Source organism: Lampris incognitus, chromosome 13 (assembly GCF_029633865.1).
Source record: "Lampris incognitus isolate fLamInc1 chromosome 13, fLamInc1.hap2, whole genome shotgun sequence".
Classification (NCBI taxonomy): Eukaryota; Metazoa; Chordata; class Actinopteri; order Lampriformes; family Lampridae; genus Lampris; species Lampris incognitus.
In genome coordinates this window covers 33,540,302-33,552,892 of record NC_079223.1, presented here as the reverse complement: position 1 = coordinate 33,552,892, position 12,591 = coordinate 33,540,302, and the positions used below count along the sequence as shown (strand labels likewise).

The following is a 12,591-nucleotide window of genomic DNA, read 5'->3' as shown; positions in this document are numbered from 1 at the left end:
TTCGACACTTTCGCTGGAGGAGCCAGGGATTGAACCAGCGACCTTCCTATTACTAGACGACCCACTCTACCGCCTGAGCCATGCTCAGCTATTTTAATGCTGTCTGAATCCAGATCCGGTGACTGAGAGAACTAGGCCCACCTCTCTTTGCATGCAAATATCAGGACAACCCTCTGTTTGCTCTATGAAGGCAACATATTAAAGTGCTGTTATTGATCAGATTGTAGAAAGCATTGCCTGTCTTGCTGGTGCAGTTTCCTGGTCTGAGACACAGACAGCCACGTTTCACTCCGCTGAACTTATTTGTTTGGGAGCCTATGAGAAGAAAAGCCAAGCCGAATTCAATAAGAAGAGCTGGGCAGAATGTATGTATGTAGCAGAATGCTGTGATGGGCTGCTCTTTTAGCTATCTCAGGGATGTTAGGTCACATTGTCTCGGTTTCTACCAGGTCCCCCAGTTTATTATTTTGCCATTTGTCGCACTGCCTGAGTTGACCAATGTCCATAGTTAAACTCAAATCACTGACCTCCCCTGGCAATGCATTTGCTGTCCAGAGAGGGCTTTTGTCAGACACAGAAGTTGACATTTAGATAATGAGTTTTGTCGTTGAGAGTGCATGTCATATTTTTCTCCTCTATGGCTGGATGCTAAATGGCCATTTCAGGGAGTACAGTTTTTAAGTCAGGTTTTGTGCTGAAGTCTAGTCTGATGGGCTTTTGCTGTATCAGGTTGCACCACTATTCTACCCCTCCTTTAGAGCATGGCGTCTTATACAGTATAAATAAAGCTAAATTCTTAAGCTTACTTTAATGGAATACCTATGTCTGAATGAGAGGGAGGACAGTGGAATGGTGAGGATGCAAGGAGTAGAGGTGACGCAGGCGTATGAGTTTAAATAATTGGGGTCGACCGTCCAATGTAATGAGGAGTGCAGAAGAGAGGTGAAGAAGAGAGTGCAGGCAGGGTGGAGTGGGTGGAGAAGAGTGTCAGGAGTGACTTACGACAGAAGGTTACCAGCAAGAGTTAAAGGGAAGGTTTTTTACAAGATGGTTGTGAGACCAGCTATGTTGTATGGTTTGGAGACAGTGGCACTGATGAAAAGACAGGAAACAGAGCTGGAGGTGGCAGAGTTGAAGATGCAAAGATTTTAATTGGGAGTGACGAAGAAGGGCAGGATTAGGAATGATTATATTAGAGGGACAGCTCAGGTTGGACAGTTTGGAGACAAAGCAAGAGAGGCAAGGTTGAGATGGCTTGGACATGTGTGGAGGAGAGATGCTGGGTATATTGGGAGAAGGATGCTGAATATGGAGTTCCCAGGGAAGAGGAAAAGAGGAAAGCCAAAGAGGAGGTTTATGGATGTGGCAAGAGAGGACATGCAGGTGGCTGGTGTGACAGAGGAAGATGCAGAGGACAGGAAGAGATGGAAACAGATGATCTGCTCCAGCGACCCCTAACGGGAGTAGCCGAAAGTAGTAGTAGTTATAGTAGTAGTAGTAGTAGTAGTAGTAGCTTAAGCTTAGTTTAGTTTGTACAGTTAACAATAGCAAGAGAGACAGAGCGACTAAACTACAATTAAGTGTTGATACACTCACTTGTTAGCTAATTGAACATGTCTTTTTTTCTCATTGCTGGCATTGATTTAGCTAGTAATGTTTCCTTTTGGCTATCCTCTTATGTTGGTCATTTATTTGACGGAGTAGCTAGACTTTCCTAATTACTATCTATCCCTCACAGATGATGGTATTTGTGTTAAGTGCCTTGCCAATTACTGAGGCCTAATTCTAAGTGGACCTCTGATTAAATTTAGTCAATGCAGCATTTTTGTAATTGAAATGGCACTCTGAGAAATTATACCACTGTGTCCCTATGACTTCACTCCAGCATAATAGGACTTAGGAGTTGGGACTTAAATGCATTTAAAATGCACTGTAGCTCTCAGCCGAAGGTGTCGGTCTTACACCAATTCAGTATTTGTTTGGCAAAATATCCAATTGTCAGTCCACTGGGTTTCCTCTCGCTTTCATAAATAAGAGTTGCATTAATATGCATCTCATGATTTAAGCAACTCCATACAATCTTTTGGGGACAATGCCCTTCTCAATACCTGTCCCACCTATCTTTCCCTCGCCCTCCTCGTATTCCTTACTCTCTCCTCTCTTTTTCTAGGCTGAGCAAGACAACGGGCACCCCCTCCCTGCTTATGCTGACCTCATCATTGAAATCCTGGACGAGAACAACCAAGCCCCATACTTCCAGTTTGCTACCTATCAGGGCTATGTGAGTGAGTCTTCCCCAGTGGGCACATCCATCTCAGCCAGTGCCAATCTCACCGCCCCTCTGGCGATCATAGCTTTGGATAATGACATCGAGGAGGTAAGGAGAGACATATTTTGCCTCCTCCCTACTGTATACTGCATACTGTATATGTATAAGATATGATAAAATAAGAAGATAAGATAAACTATTTCTCCTGGTATGGGAGCTGTGTAAAAATATACATGTGCACATTCTTTCATGTGTCTATGTGCGCACACGCAAGCACAAAGATGACCATGTGCACATGCATATACCTGCACAAACACATGCACAAAGGTGCCTATTAACCATGGTGATTGATTAGTTGCATACTAACTATTGATTAATTCGCCACATTTGTATTTAAATGATAAAGAACGTAACCGCACATAAGCCATATTACCGCTATGTGTTTCCCCATTGTAGCTGGCTCCTGGTGAAACACCTGTAGGTAAAGGGTTGCTCTGGGTAACTTCATATCAAATATGCAACAAAAGTGAATGTGTCACTTAGCGTAATGTAAAAGCAAATTGGAAACAGTCATCACTGCTGGAGACCTTCTCACCATTTAATTAGAGAAATTTCATCTGTCATTCAGATAGATAGATAGATAGACTGGATTTCTTGTAACTTAAGAGAAGGCTACTTATTTAAAGCTTGTATGGGTATAGGAACAAAGCTCTTGCTAAAATGGGCCTTTCTGCACATGGGTAGTCTATACCTGCGTCCAGAAGGAAGGGGGTTAGAGTGCTGGTAGAGTGGGTGGTCTGGGTCATGTGTAATTGTGAGTGCTTTACGGATCAGAGATGAGGTGACAAAATCAGATAAGAGAAAATAGAGAATAGAGAAAGTTAATCTGTGTGGTTGTCTCTCCACTGTGATCTCAACAATAGAAATCATGTGCTTTCGGTTATTTTGAATTTCCATGCACAAGGAACAGAATAAAAAGCAGATTTCTTATAATGATGGCTGGATATGGAAAAGTGCATCTGACGCATTGACTTTCGTAGCCTATTGGGAGTGTGTGCATTTGGAGTGTTTTGCTGTGTGTTGCCATCTCTGCACTTTATGTGCAAATGAATGCAATGCCTCTGCTGGGGTGTGTTCACTTGCTAAGATAAAACTTTTTTTTGTTGCTTTTTTATATTTGTATTTATTCTTTCAAAAGACTGGCGTTAATACTCGTGTAATGATGATGATGATTGTGTGTGTGTGTGTGTGTGTGTGTGTGTGTGTGTGTGTGTGTGTGTGTGTGTGTGTGTGTGTGTGTGTGTGTGTGTATGTGTGTGTGAAATTTCTCTTGGTGTTTATGATGTGGTAAAGTTTGCCTTCTACACTTCTTCAGAACTCAAAAACATACAAACGCAACTAAATCCTCCATAACGTAGATACTCTCTCTCTCTGTTCATCTTTCATCTTTCATCTCTAGATCTCTTCTAGAGAAAGGATGGATCTCTGTGTGGTATATTTGGACCATATGCAAACACTTTGGGGTCTGTGCCATATAACCTTTTATGGAAGGCGTTTCATTCTTTCACGTCCCTGATGTCATTTTTAGACTAGTTAGAGCATATTTTGATGATATTCAAATTTGTTTCACTACTAGTGAGTGCACAACCTCATATCAGCAGCTGGAGATAGGGGCAATGGCAGGTTGTACTATTTTACCCTTAGCTTCTGTTATGCCCATGGAATAAATAATTAAGGCATCTGTGTGTTGTTGGTGGTCAGAGGTTGCAGGATGGGGAGCATTTCCCTCCCATCAGAGTGCGCATGGATGATATCACAATTGCAACTACATCTCCATGCATACATAAGCTTTGGGCTAAACTTAGCAAACCTAGCAAGTCTAGGAGTTTAAGAGTTTAAGTTTAAGTTAGAATGGGTTAGGAGAACTTTCAGAATGATGAGGGAGTAATTCGCACGATGATTGAGAAGCCTGTCAAGAGTAATTCCTCCTTGGGGCATCCGGGTGGCGTGGCGGTCTATTCTGTAGCCTACCAACACAAGGATCACTGGTTCGAATACCCGTGTTACCTCCGGCTTTGTTGGGTGTCCCTCCAGACACAATTGGCCGTGTGTGTGGGTGGGAAGCCCAAATGTGGGTATGTGTCCTGGTCGCTGCAATAGCGCCTCCTCTGGTCAGTCAGGGCACCTGTTTGGGGGGGGGACTGGAGAGAATAACGTCATCCTCCCATGTTGCTATGTCCCCCTGGCAAAACTCCTTACTGTCAGGTGAAAAGAAGCGGCTGGCGACTCCACATGTATTGGAGGAGGCATGTGGTAGTCTGCAGCCCTCCCCGGCTTGGCAGAGGGGGAGGAGCAGTGGCTGGGTACAATTGGGGAGAAAAAGGAGGAAGAAAAAAAAGAAAAAGTAGAGTAGCTCCCTCTTGAGCGATAGTAAACACGGTTGCAAGTTGAGAAAGGAGATTGTGCAAGGCATTGAACGTGTGGCTAGGTCACTATTGCCTTGTACATTGAAACTGTGGAGCTTGCATTTCTCATTGTTATCATGTATAATGTGGCATTTGACGGTTTATAAGATTGCTGTCAGCGTTGTGGAGAAATTAGAGAGGATGATAAGCATGGCAGTTGGAAAATGGTTTGGAATGTCTACGTTGCGTAGCCTTTTATGGTAAGGGAACCTTGGAGCTGCTGTTGAATAGTTTGACAGAAGAATTCAAGCATGCTAAGGTGAAGTTGGAGTTGACATTGTCTGACTTGAGGGATTTGAAAGTTAGGGCTTCAGCAATGCAGGCAAAAGCAAGGAGGAAATGAGACCCGAGAGGTGCAGGCTGGCTTGCCCAGGAGGTGCTTGAAGATGGTGACACCATCGGACAAGTTCAAAGAGGGAGGGCTTGGATTAGTTCACGTGATCAATAGGAATCTTGGCGTAAGGTTACATTGCTGGAAATAATGCAGATTGGTTGTTGGTCAGATTTGGCAGCAAGAGGAAGCAGATAGGGGATGGAATGGTAGTTTCACAGGCAAAACAAGGTAAGTAGACAAATTGGGATAGTCTAGAGAGGAGGAAGATGGGTTGGAGAGAGTTGTAGACCGTGGAGGCTAGCTGTATTAACTGTATTATTAGAGCAACCTACAATGTACCTCCAATACTGCAAAATTTTAATCAGTGGGTTAGTTAAAATACTAGGTGCCATAAACGAGTTCTTAAGTGTGTGGCTGGTGTCATCAAAAGCAAGTGCATAGATGTTAATTCAGTCCCTATCAATAAAGACAACATAACAGTTAGCTTTGTACGGGAGGGTTAGAATGTCACAGTACAGGCACGTAATCATAACTTTGTTAAATGGGGAAGGTGACAGATGGAAAATTGCTAGTAGATATTGGCACACAGCTACAGGTCCTACTGATAATTGTGTGCACTACCGAGAGGCCTGACCTGGTTCTGTGCTCAGAGAAGAAGTGAATAGTTTGGTGGGTTATTTTTGTTTTGTTTTTTTAGTATTATTAAATTACCAGTTGCATTTGAGGATGCGGTTGAAGAATCCTTTGAGAATAAGAGTTTAAAGTATACAGAGTTGGTAGCTGAGTCAAGGAGTTGTGGTCGGCAGGTTCACGTTAGACCAGTTGAAATAGCTGTTAGAGTTTTTGTAGCCAAATCAACTATGTCCTTTCTTTTAGATTTTCGTCATTGTTTGAGGCCATTGTTTGAGATCAGCTCTAAAGGAGTTGTCTTGACATCTGAAAGGGTGAGTCAGTGACTATGGATGAGGAGAAATCAGCCCTGTTTGAGGGGATTAACTCTAAGATCATGTGGAGAGTTAGGTATGGAGACAGACACTGAGGAGGCCCGTATGGAAGTGGTGTCACAGAGTGTGCATTAAAGAGGCCAGTGGGGTTCATTATAGGGCAGGCCTGAACTGTGCTTGTAGTGGTAGTTAGCGATAGATGGCAGCCATTTAGCATGCCCATAAGGAACCGGTGCAACTGAGCATACATTAATGATGCCAGTGGGGTTCATCACCAGGCAGGCCTGCACAGTGCCAGTGGTGGTAGTTAGAGAAGGATGGTAGCCACCTCAAAGGATACGAAAGCAATACCACTGAGCACGCAATAATGGTGCTACTATGGTTAGTCACTGGAAAGGTCTGTTTGGTGCTGGTTGTTCAAATCAACTTGCAGGATAGTGGTAGGCAGAGGGTGTTGGACGTAGGTATGGGGTAGGGGGGCAGGAAGGGTTTTGAGATGTCTTCTGGACATGTCGTGGGCCTAATTCAATATAACATTGGTGAAGGAAGATGCCCACCTGAAGATTCCAGTGAACTACTCATGTTTTCACTCTTTGTGGTTGTTAATCTTGGTAGCCAACTTCTTAGCCAACTAAGAAGTTGGCTTATTTGGAACCATTCAACTGCACTTGGGCACAAGAGAAGTGAGGGCAATTGACAACTCATATCCACGTCTTTTACCATCAAAACAAGAAAAAAGGCTTAAGTATATGCAACATTGGCCTTCAACAAGTATACAAATAATCCACAGGAGAAGAATAAATGGAGAGCAAGGGGGTTCATGTATGAAATGAACAGCCTGATGACCCACTCTGCCCTTTTGCACCTTTAGAGGAATATCTCTCCTGCTAACCTTTGGATGCACCACCATTAAATCTTGGTGCATTCTCATCCCATGGTGTCATATATATCAGTGCTGTTGACAAAGCATTGATATATATGATGATCAAGGTATCCTTCAGCGTTGGTTTGAGATGCCGTAGGTGTTCCATAGACTCCAGTGTTAAATGTATGCCCTGATTTATGAATATTTAAGACACACAGCTTTGGTAATGATGAAGTTTAGGATTAAGGTTAGGTTGTAGTTGAGTTTTGGGTTAACGTAAGGTAGTTGTTAATCCGCTGTGTCTCATACAGACGTAGAAGTCATAATTAACCCACACAGTGTCAGTATGAAATCAATCACCTCACAACAGTGTTGACCAGAATATGCAAGCAAGCAGGAATGCAGCAGAAATACATTAACCACTCTCCACATCACTGCATTCAGGAACTATCTGATGCAGGTCTTGAAACAAGAGAGATTACAGCTGTAAGTGGCCACAAGTGTGAAAGCTCTCTTCAGAGCTTTTGGCGACTATAGGTTGAGGAGCGGAGAAAGTGGAGCAACATCCTCATCATGCCAAGCAACACACCTCCACATAATATGATATGATGCGCAGGCCTACTAACAGTTTTCTGACTGTCATCCCACTGACGCTAGACAAATTTTCAGTGGTTGTACATTAAATGGGAACATAAAAATCAATGTAAGTAAACAGCCAATTAATGAAATCAATATATCTTCTGATAAATAATAAATATGCCTGTGTATTTTGCATAGTGACAACCTCACATTATGTTCTGACAGAACCAAGAGGGCCTACCTATGTGTGTGTGTGTGTGTGTGTGTGTGTGTGTGTGTGTGTGTGTGTGTGTGTGTGTATATGTACACACACACACAATACAAAAACAAACTGATCATGGTTTACATTCTTTTTACATTATTTCCTTACGTCCTTCCTTTTTTAATACATGTTCAAATAAAAAGTTAAGCACTTTGGTTTCCTGCTCTTTCCTCAGCTCCACTGTCTCTATATTTCTTCAGGGCAGATAAGAGACTTGTGAGGAGACTTCTTCATTCTCTCCCAGACCTAAACGTGTTACTTGATAGTTTCCTCAGCCCCACAGCTGCGACTTTGAAGAGAAAAAGATGAAACAGTTGTGTCACTATGGTAACGTGGTTATTTTTGAATATCTGTCCATCTGAAGACTAAAGACCCTATGGTGAAGATTGTTCTGGACGACTACGCCACGGTCTTCGGCCTGACCCCGACGGGGATAATCCGCTACCTGAGGCTCCTCAAACCGGTGGACAGAGAGAAGCAGATGACCTACACTTTCACGGTAGGCCTCAGACGGCACACCAAAGCCATGAAAAAAACACTACACCCCTGTGATCTGTCTCCAGATCTGTGTCCGCTGAAATGGTTTGCATGTTATATCAGTATCAAAAGGCAGATCACTTTCAAGTACAAATTTTATCTGGCTCTTAAAGAGCAACGTATTCGTTACCGATTGCCAAAATCCAATATTGTAGTGTCTTGGTGTTAATTCATTTGAATCTAACAGAAATGTGCATTTTAACTTGAGTCTGCAGTTCAGTTCTTTGTGTTATGGTCTCTAGGTGTTGGGAAATGCCATGTAAATGTGACAGTAGCATTTCCAATTCTTATACTTCTACATAGGAAATATTGAGCCTCCTAATATACCATTCAAAAAGATCCCCTTTAGCATGTTAAAACATAGTTATATGTATATATAAAGACTCACTGAAATAAACAGACTCATTGAACTCCAATACTGCTTCTCTATCTATCTATCTATCTATCTATCTATCTATCTATCTATCTATCTATCTATCTATCTATCTATCTATCTATCTATCTATCTATCTATCTATCTATCTATCTATCTATCTATCTATTTAGCTAGCTAGCTAGCTATCTAGCTATCCATCCATCCATCTATCTATTTGTCTGTCTGTCTTTAAATCTGTTTGTCTATCTACTTGTGTGCATGCGTGAGTGTGTATTTATATATTTGCTGGCAGCAAATTTCCGAGAGGGCATTTTTATTTCAGTTATTCTTTTACATAATTATCTGAACATCAGGGCTTATTCAGCTGAAGTGTGCGGCTTGTTTCCACACTGACCACAACCGTGGCAGCATCCAGGAAAATAGTGCTTTCCTCTAGAGGGATTCTTTTGGATTAGAGAGCATCAATAGGCCGACACTGAGCCAACAATCGACACTGTAGGAATGTTTTCCTCTGAGACTATTAATCAACATGTGCACGGGTTTCTCAATGCGAATGATTTGGTGTATCCTGGTTTTTTATCTGTCGCTGGACTTCTGGGGTTAGTGGGCCCACTTAGAGTGGGACTGTAAACATAGCAGAGTATGTGTGTGTGTGTGTGTGTGTGTGTGTGTGTGTGCGCAAATACATGAATGTGCTGTGCCCTTTTTGTGTTGCTCCTTGATATCTAGGGTCCTGGGCTTTAGTATTGATATGTCTTTTTCCTCTTTGTATGTTGGCGTTCCCCTTAAAAACTTGTGTGAAGATGATGCCTAGCCCCTAAAAAATGTCCTAGTAGCATCTAAAAAAAGCTGTCACCAAATGTTGGCTGCAGAGAAATCCTCCAAATATGGACCTTTTTACTGGAATTGTCAATTATATATGCTCCATGGAAAAGAGGACTTTTGCCCTTGTCTACAGAAAGATAAAGGGGAAGAATATTGGAAAAAAAGGGATTGTTACTTCAAGGAAACTGTTGTTGATTGGGTTTTTTTTCTCTCTTCTTTCTCATTAGGCAACATTTCTGAAATCCCTGTGTAATGACCTGTACCTGTATATCTGTCTTTGGTGTTTGATGATAACAAGCAGGACCTCTTGTTATGTACTTTATTTGTTTGTATCTTAAATTTGAAATGCTGTTAAAAATAAAAACTGTAAAAAAAAAATATATCAGAACATGCACAAAGCTTTCTAAAAGCTATAAAGGGCAGGCAACAATATTGCTAGATAACTGGTTAGATGTCTGTCCTTTTGGTGCAATAAAGATTTTGCTATTTCAGCTATTGTTATTGAGAGAAATTGGACTCTTCCTACAATTGCTAGAATCAAATCAGTGTCCTGGCGTGGAAACGGGAAGAGCGTTCACATCTCAGCTGATATCAGCCCTTGTTTTGTTTTGTTTTGTTTTTTTAGTTTTTTTTATTCACTTTTCTGGTGCTTATCGTTCTATTGGCAATTCACGAAAAGCTAGTCTCGAATCGACACTCACATTATGCATAAAACTGCATGCTGTGTGTGTGTGTGTGTGTGGGTGGGTGTGTGTGTGTGTGTGTGTGTGTGTGTGTGTGCGTGCATGAGAATTAGAAGGAGAGAGAGAGATGGAGCACGTGTAGGTTTGTGCTTATGTACATCAATCAGAATTGGTGGGTGTCTTCATCTCCTTGTATGCAAGTTTATGTGGGCCTAATGTGTGTACGGAGTGACAATATCTCATCGTTATCAAATATACTCTCCCGCAGTCTTCAGAGAGAGAGTTTCATTTCTTTGTCCCTCTGGTGGCAGGGTGGCGCAGTGGTTAGCACTTGCCTCACAGCAAGAAGGTCCTAGGTTCGAACCCTGGGGTTGTCCCAACGTTGGAGGTCATCCCAGGTGTGTGGAGTTTGCATGTTCTCCCCGTGTCTGCGGTGGGTTTTCTCCGGGTGCTCTAGTTTCCCCCACCATCAAAGAGAAATGCATGTTAGGGTTAATACTCCTGTCTGTACCCCTGACCAAGGCATGGCAAGATGAACTGGAGTAGGTACTGGGTGCTGCACGACGGCAGCCCACTGCTCTTATTTAAACAGCTAGGATGAGATCAATGCAGAGCGTAATTTCCCCGCGGGGATCAAAGTATATCCAAAAAAAAAAAATCAAAAAAGTTGGGTGTAATGGAACAAGTACTATAGCTCCGGCCTGGGGAATTGAACTGTAAAGAGAGCTGTTCCATTGTGTTTGCAATGATGTGTTTCATTGTACCAGCTTCCCTGAGAACATTTGGTTGAGACTTAAAAAAGAGCTGCCATGATTTCTAAACAGAAGGACTTGTCATTTCTAATTCAGTATTGTGAGAAAGACAATTTCACCAACTTGAATATAATACTTGTTTCCGCTGCTTACCTCTCTGTCATACACCCCATCCGTTATTCTGTTGTGTCCATTTTCTCACACCACCATACAAAACACTGAGCCGAGAGCTGCAAACATCAAGAAGACATATAATTTGTCATTCTCAGTTGGCATGTTGTCTTTCAGGCAGGCTGTGTGTGTCTTCAAGTCATTTCTGTCCTTAAGAAAGCCAAATGAGCTAAAATGCAAAATGATAGAGTAAGTGACTGTTATACACAATGAGAGAAAGTGGTGACCTGCGGCAATTTCGCCAGATTTCTCACCATGACGTTAAGTTTGACAGATTATAAATTTGCTTTCTATCTCTACGGTTGCTAATGTCTTGCTTTCATAATTGCATTTCAAGTCTTTTTTTTCTTCTGCGTTTAAAGATGGTGGCATCAGATGGAGTGCAAAAGAGCAGCCCGGTGACAGTCAATATCCTGGTCATCGACGCCAACGACAATACTCCCACCTTTGCTGAGGTTTCCTACAATGTTGAAGTGTTCACCGACATGCAGCCAGGAGAGACAGTTCTGCAAGTAATCAATCATTTCTCGCTTTTGTACCCTTTCAGTCTTCCACTCTTGCTTACCAGCCATACTGCTGTTTCCCTGTCCCTTACACAAATTCTCTCTCTCTCTCGCTCGCTCTCTCTCTCTCTCTCTCTCTCTCTCTCTCTCTCTCTCTCTCTCTCTCTCTCTCTCTCTCTCTCTCTCTCTCTCTCTCTCTCTCTCGTGTCTCTTTACACACACACGCATGCACGTATGCACGCACGCACGCCCACACACACACACACACGGTCTCTCGTCCTTGAATCACATCATCACAGACAATCCAGTGCAGTGTGTTGATGTTTAAAGAGTTTTTTCCCCCCATCTCATCTTAATTTGTACATGTTCCTAGAGGTCACGGTGGGCTGTTATATCTGAACAATCACACATACACACACAGTCACAGGAATGGCCATGTCAGTCATAGCATGGGTTCATGTATTTTTGCTCATAATGTGTAATCTATATGTTATCCTTCTCCTTTCTCGCACTCTCTTTCACTCATTCACATGAATACACACACACACACACACACACACAAAGTAAATGTACAAACACAGCAGAAAAAGCCCACAGAGGGAGAATTCAGATAAAAGTTCCCCCTAGACCCCTAGCTGCTTCACATAGCATCATGTACAGCTTTGTGTCTCTTATTTTTTGTCTTTGTGTTCAGTCCACTCAGCACAGCCACTCCAGAAAAAATGTCAGGCATTGGAAAGGTCAAGTTTAATCTATCTTGAAAATTAACCATTGTGCCCTTACTGAAATGAGGCCAGGGGTCACAAAGCGACTAGCATGACCATGTAACTGAGGTTCATAAGCAATTTATGAGAGCCCGAGGGCCCACGAGGACACTACAGCTTGTTGATGCCTCAGCTTTCACGTGTCTCTGTTGGGATTGTGGGAAAAGAAGTCTGGGATGTTTGGATTAAAGATTCAAGGCCTTGCAGATATGGAGCTAGCTACAGCATGTTCTCACTGTTACAGTCAGCTGGGTGTCCAAAT

The 12,591-nt window shown here is 42.4% G+C and overlaps 1 protein-coding gene across 1 annotated transcript in view; it reads left to right on the top strand.

Moving 5' to 3' along the window:
• The window catches only part of LOC130122460 (protocadherin-15-like), a 299,505-nt gene that overhangs the window by 127,904 nt on the left and 159,010 nt on the right, over nucleotides 1-12,591 (top strand). The window contains exons 12-14 of the mRNA XM_056291387.1: nucleotides 2,171-2,377; nucleotides 8,083-8,217; nucleotides 11,425-11,574. Coding sequence (XP_056147362.1) covers nucleotides 2,171-2,377; nucleotides 8,083-8,217; nucleotides 11,425-11,574 — 492 coding nt within the window. The remainder of the gene's footprint in view (nucleotides 1-2,170; nucleotides 2,378-8,082; nucleotides 8,218-11,424; nucleotides 11,575-12,591) is intronic.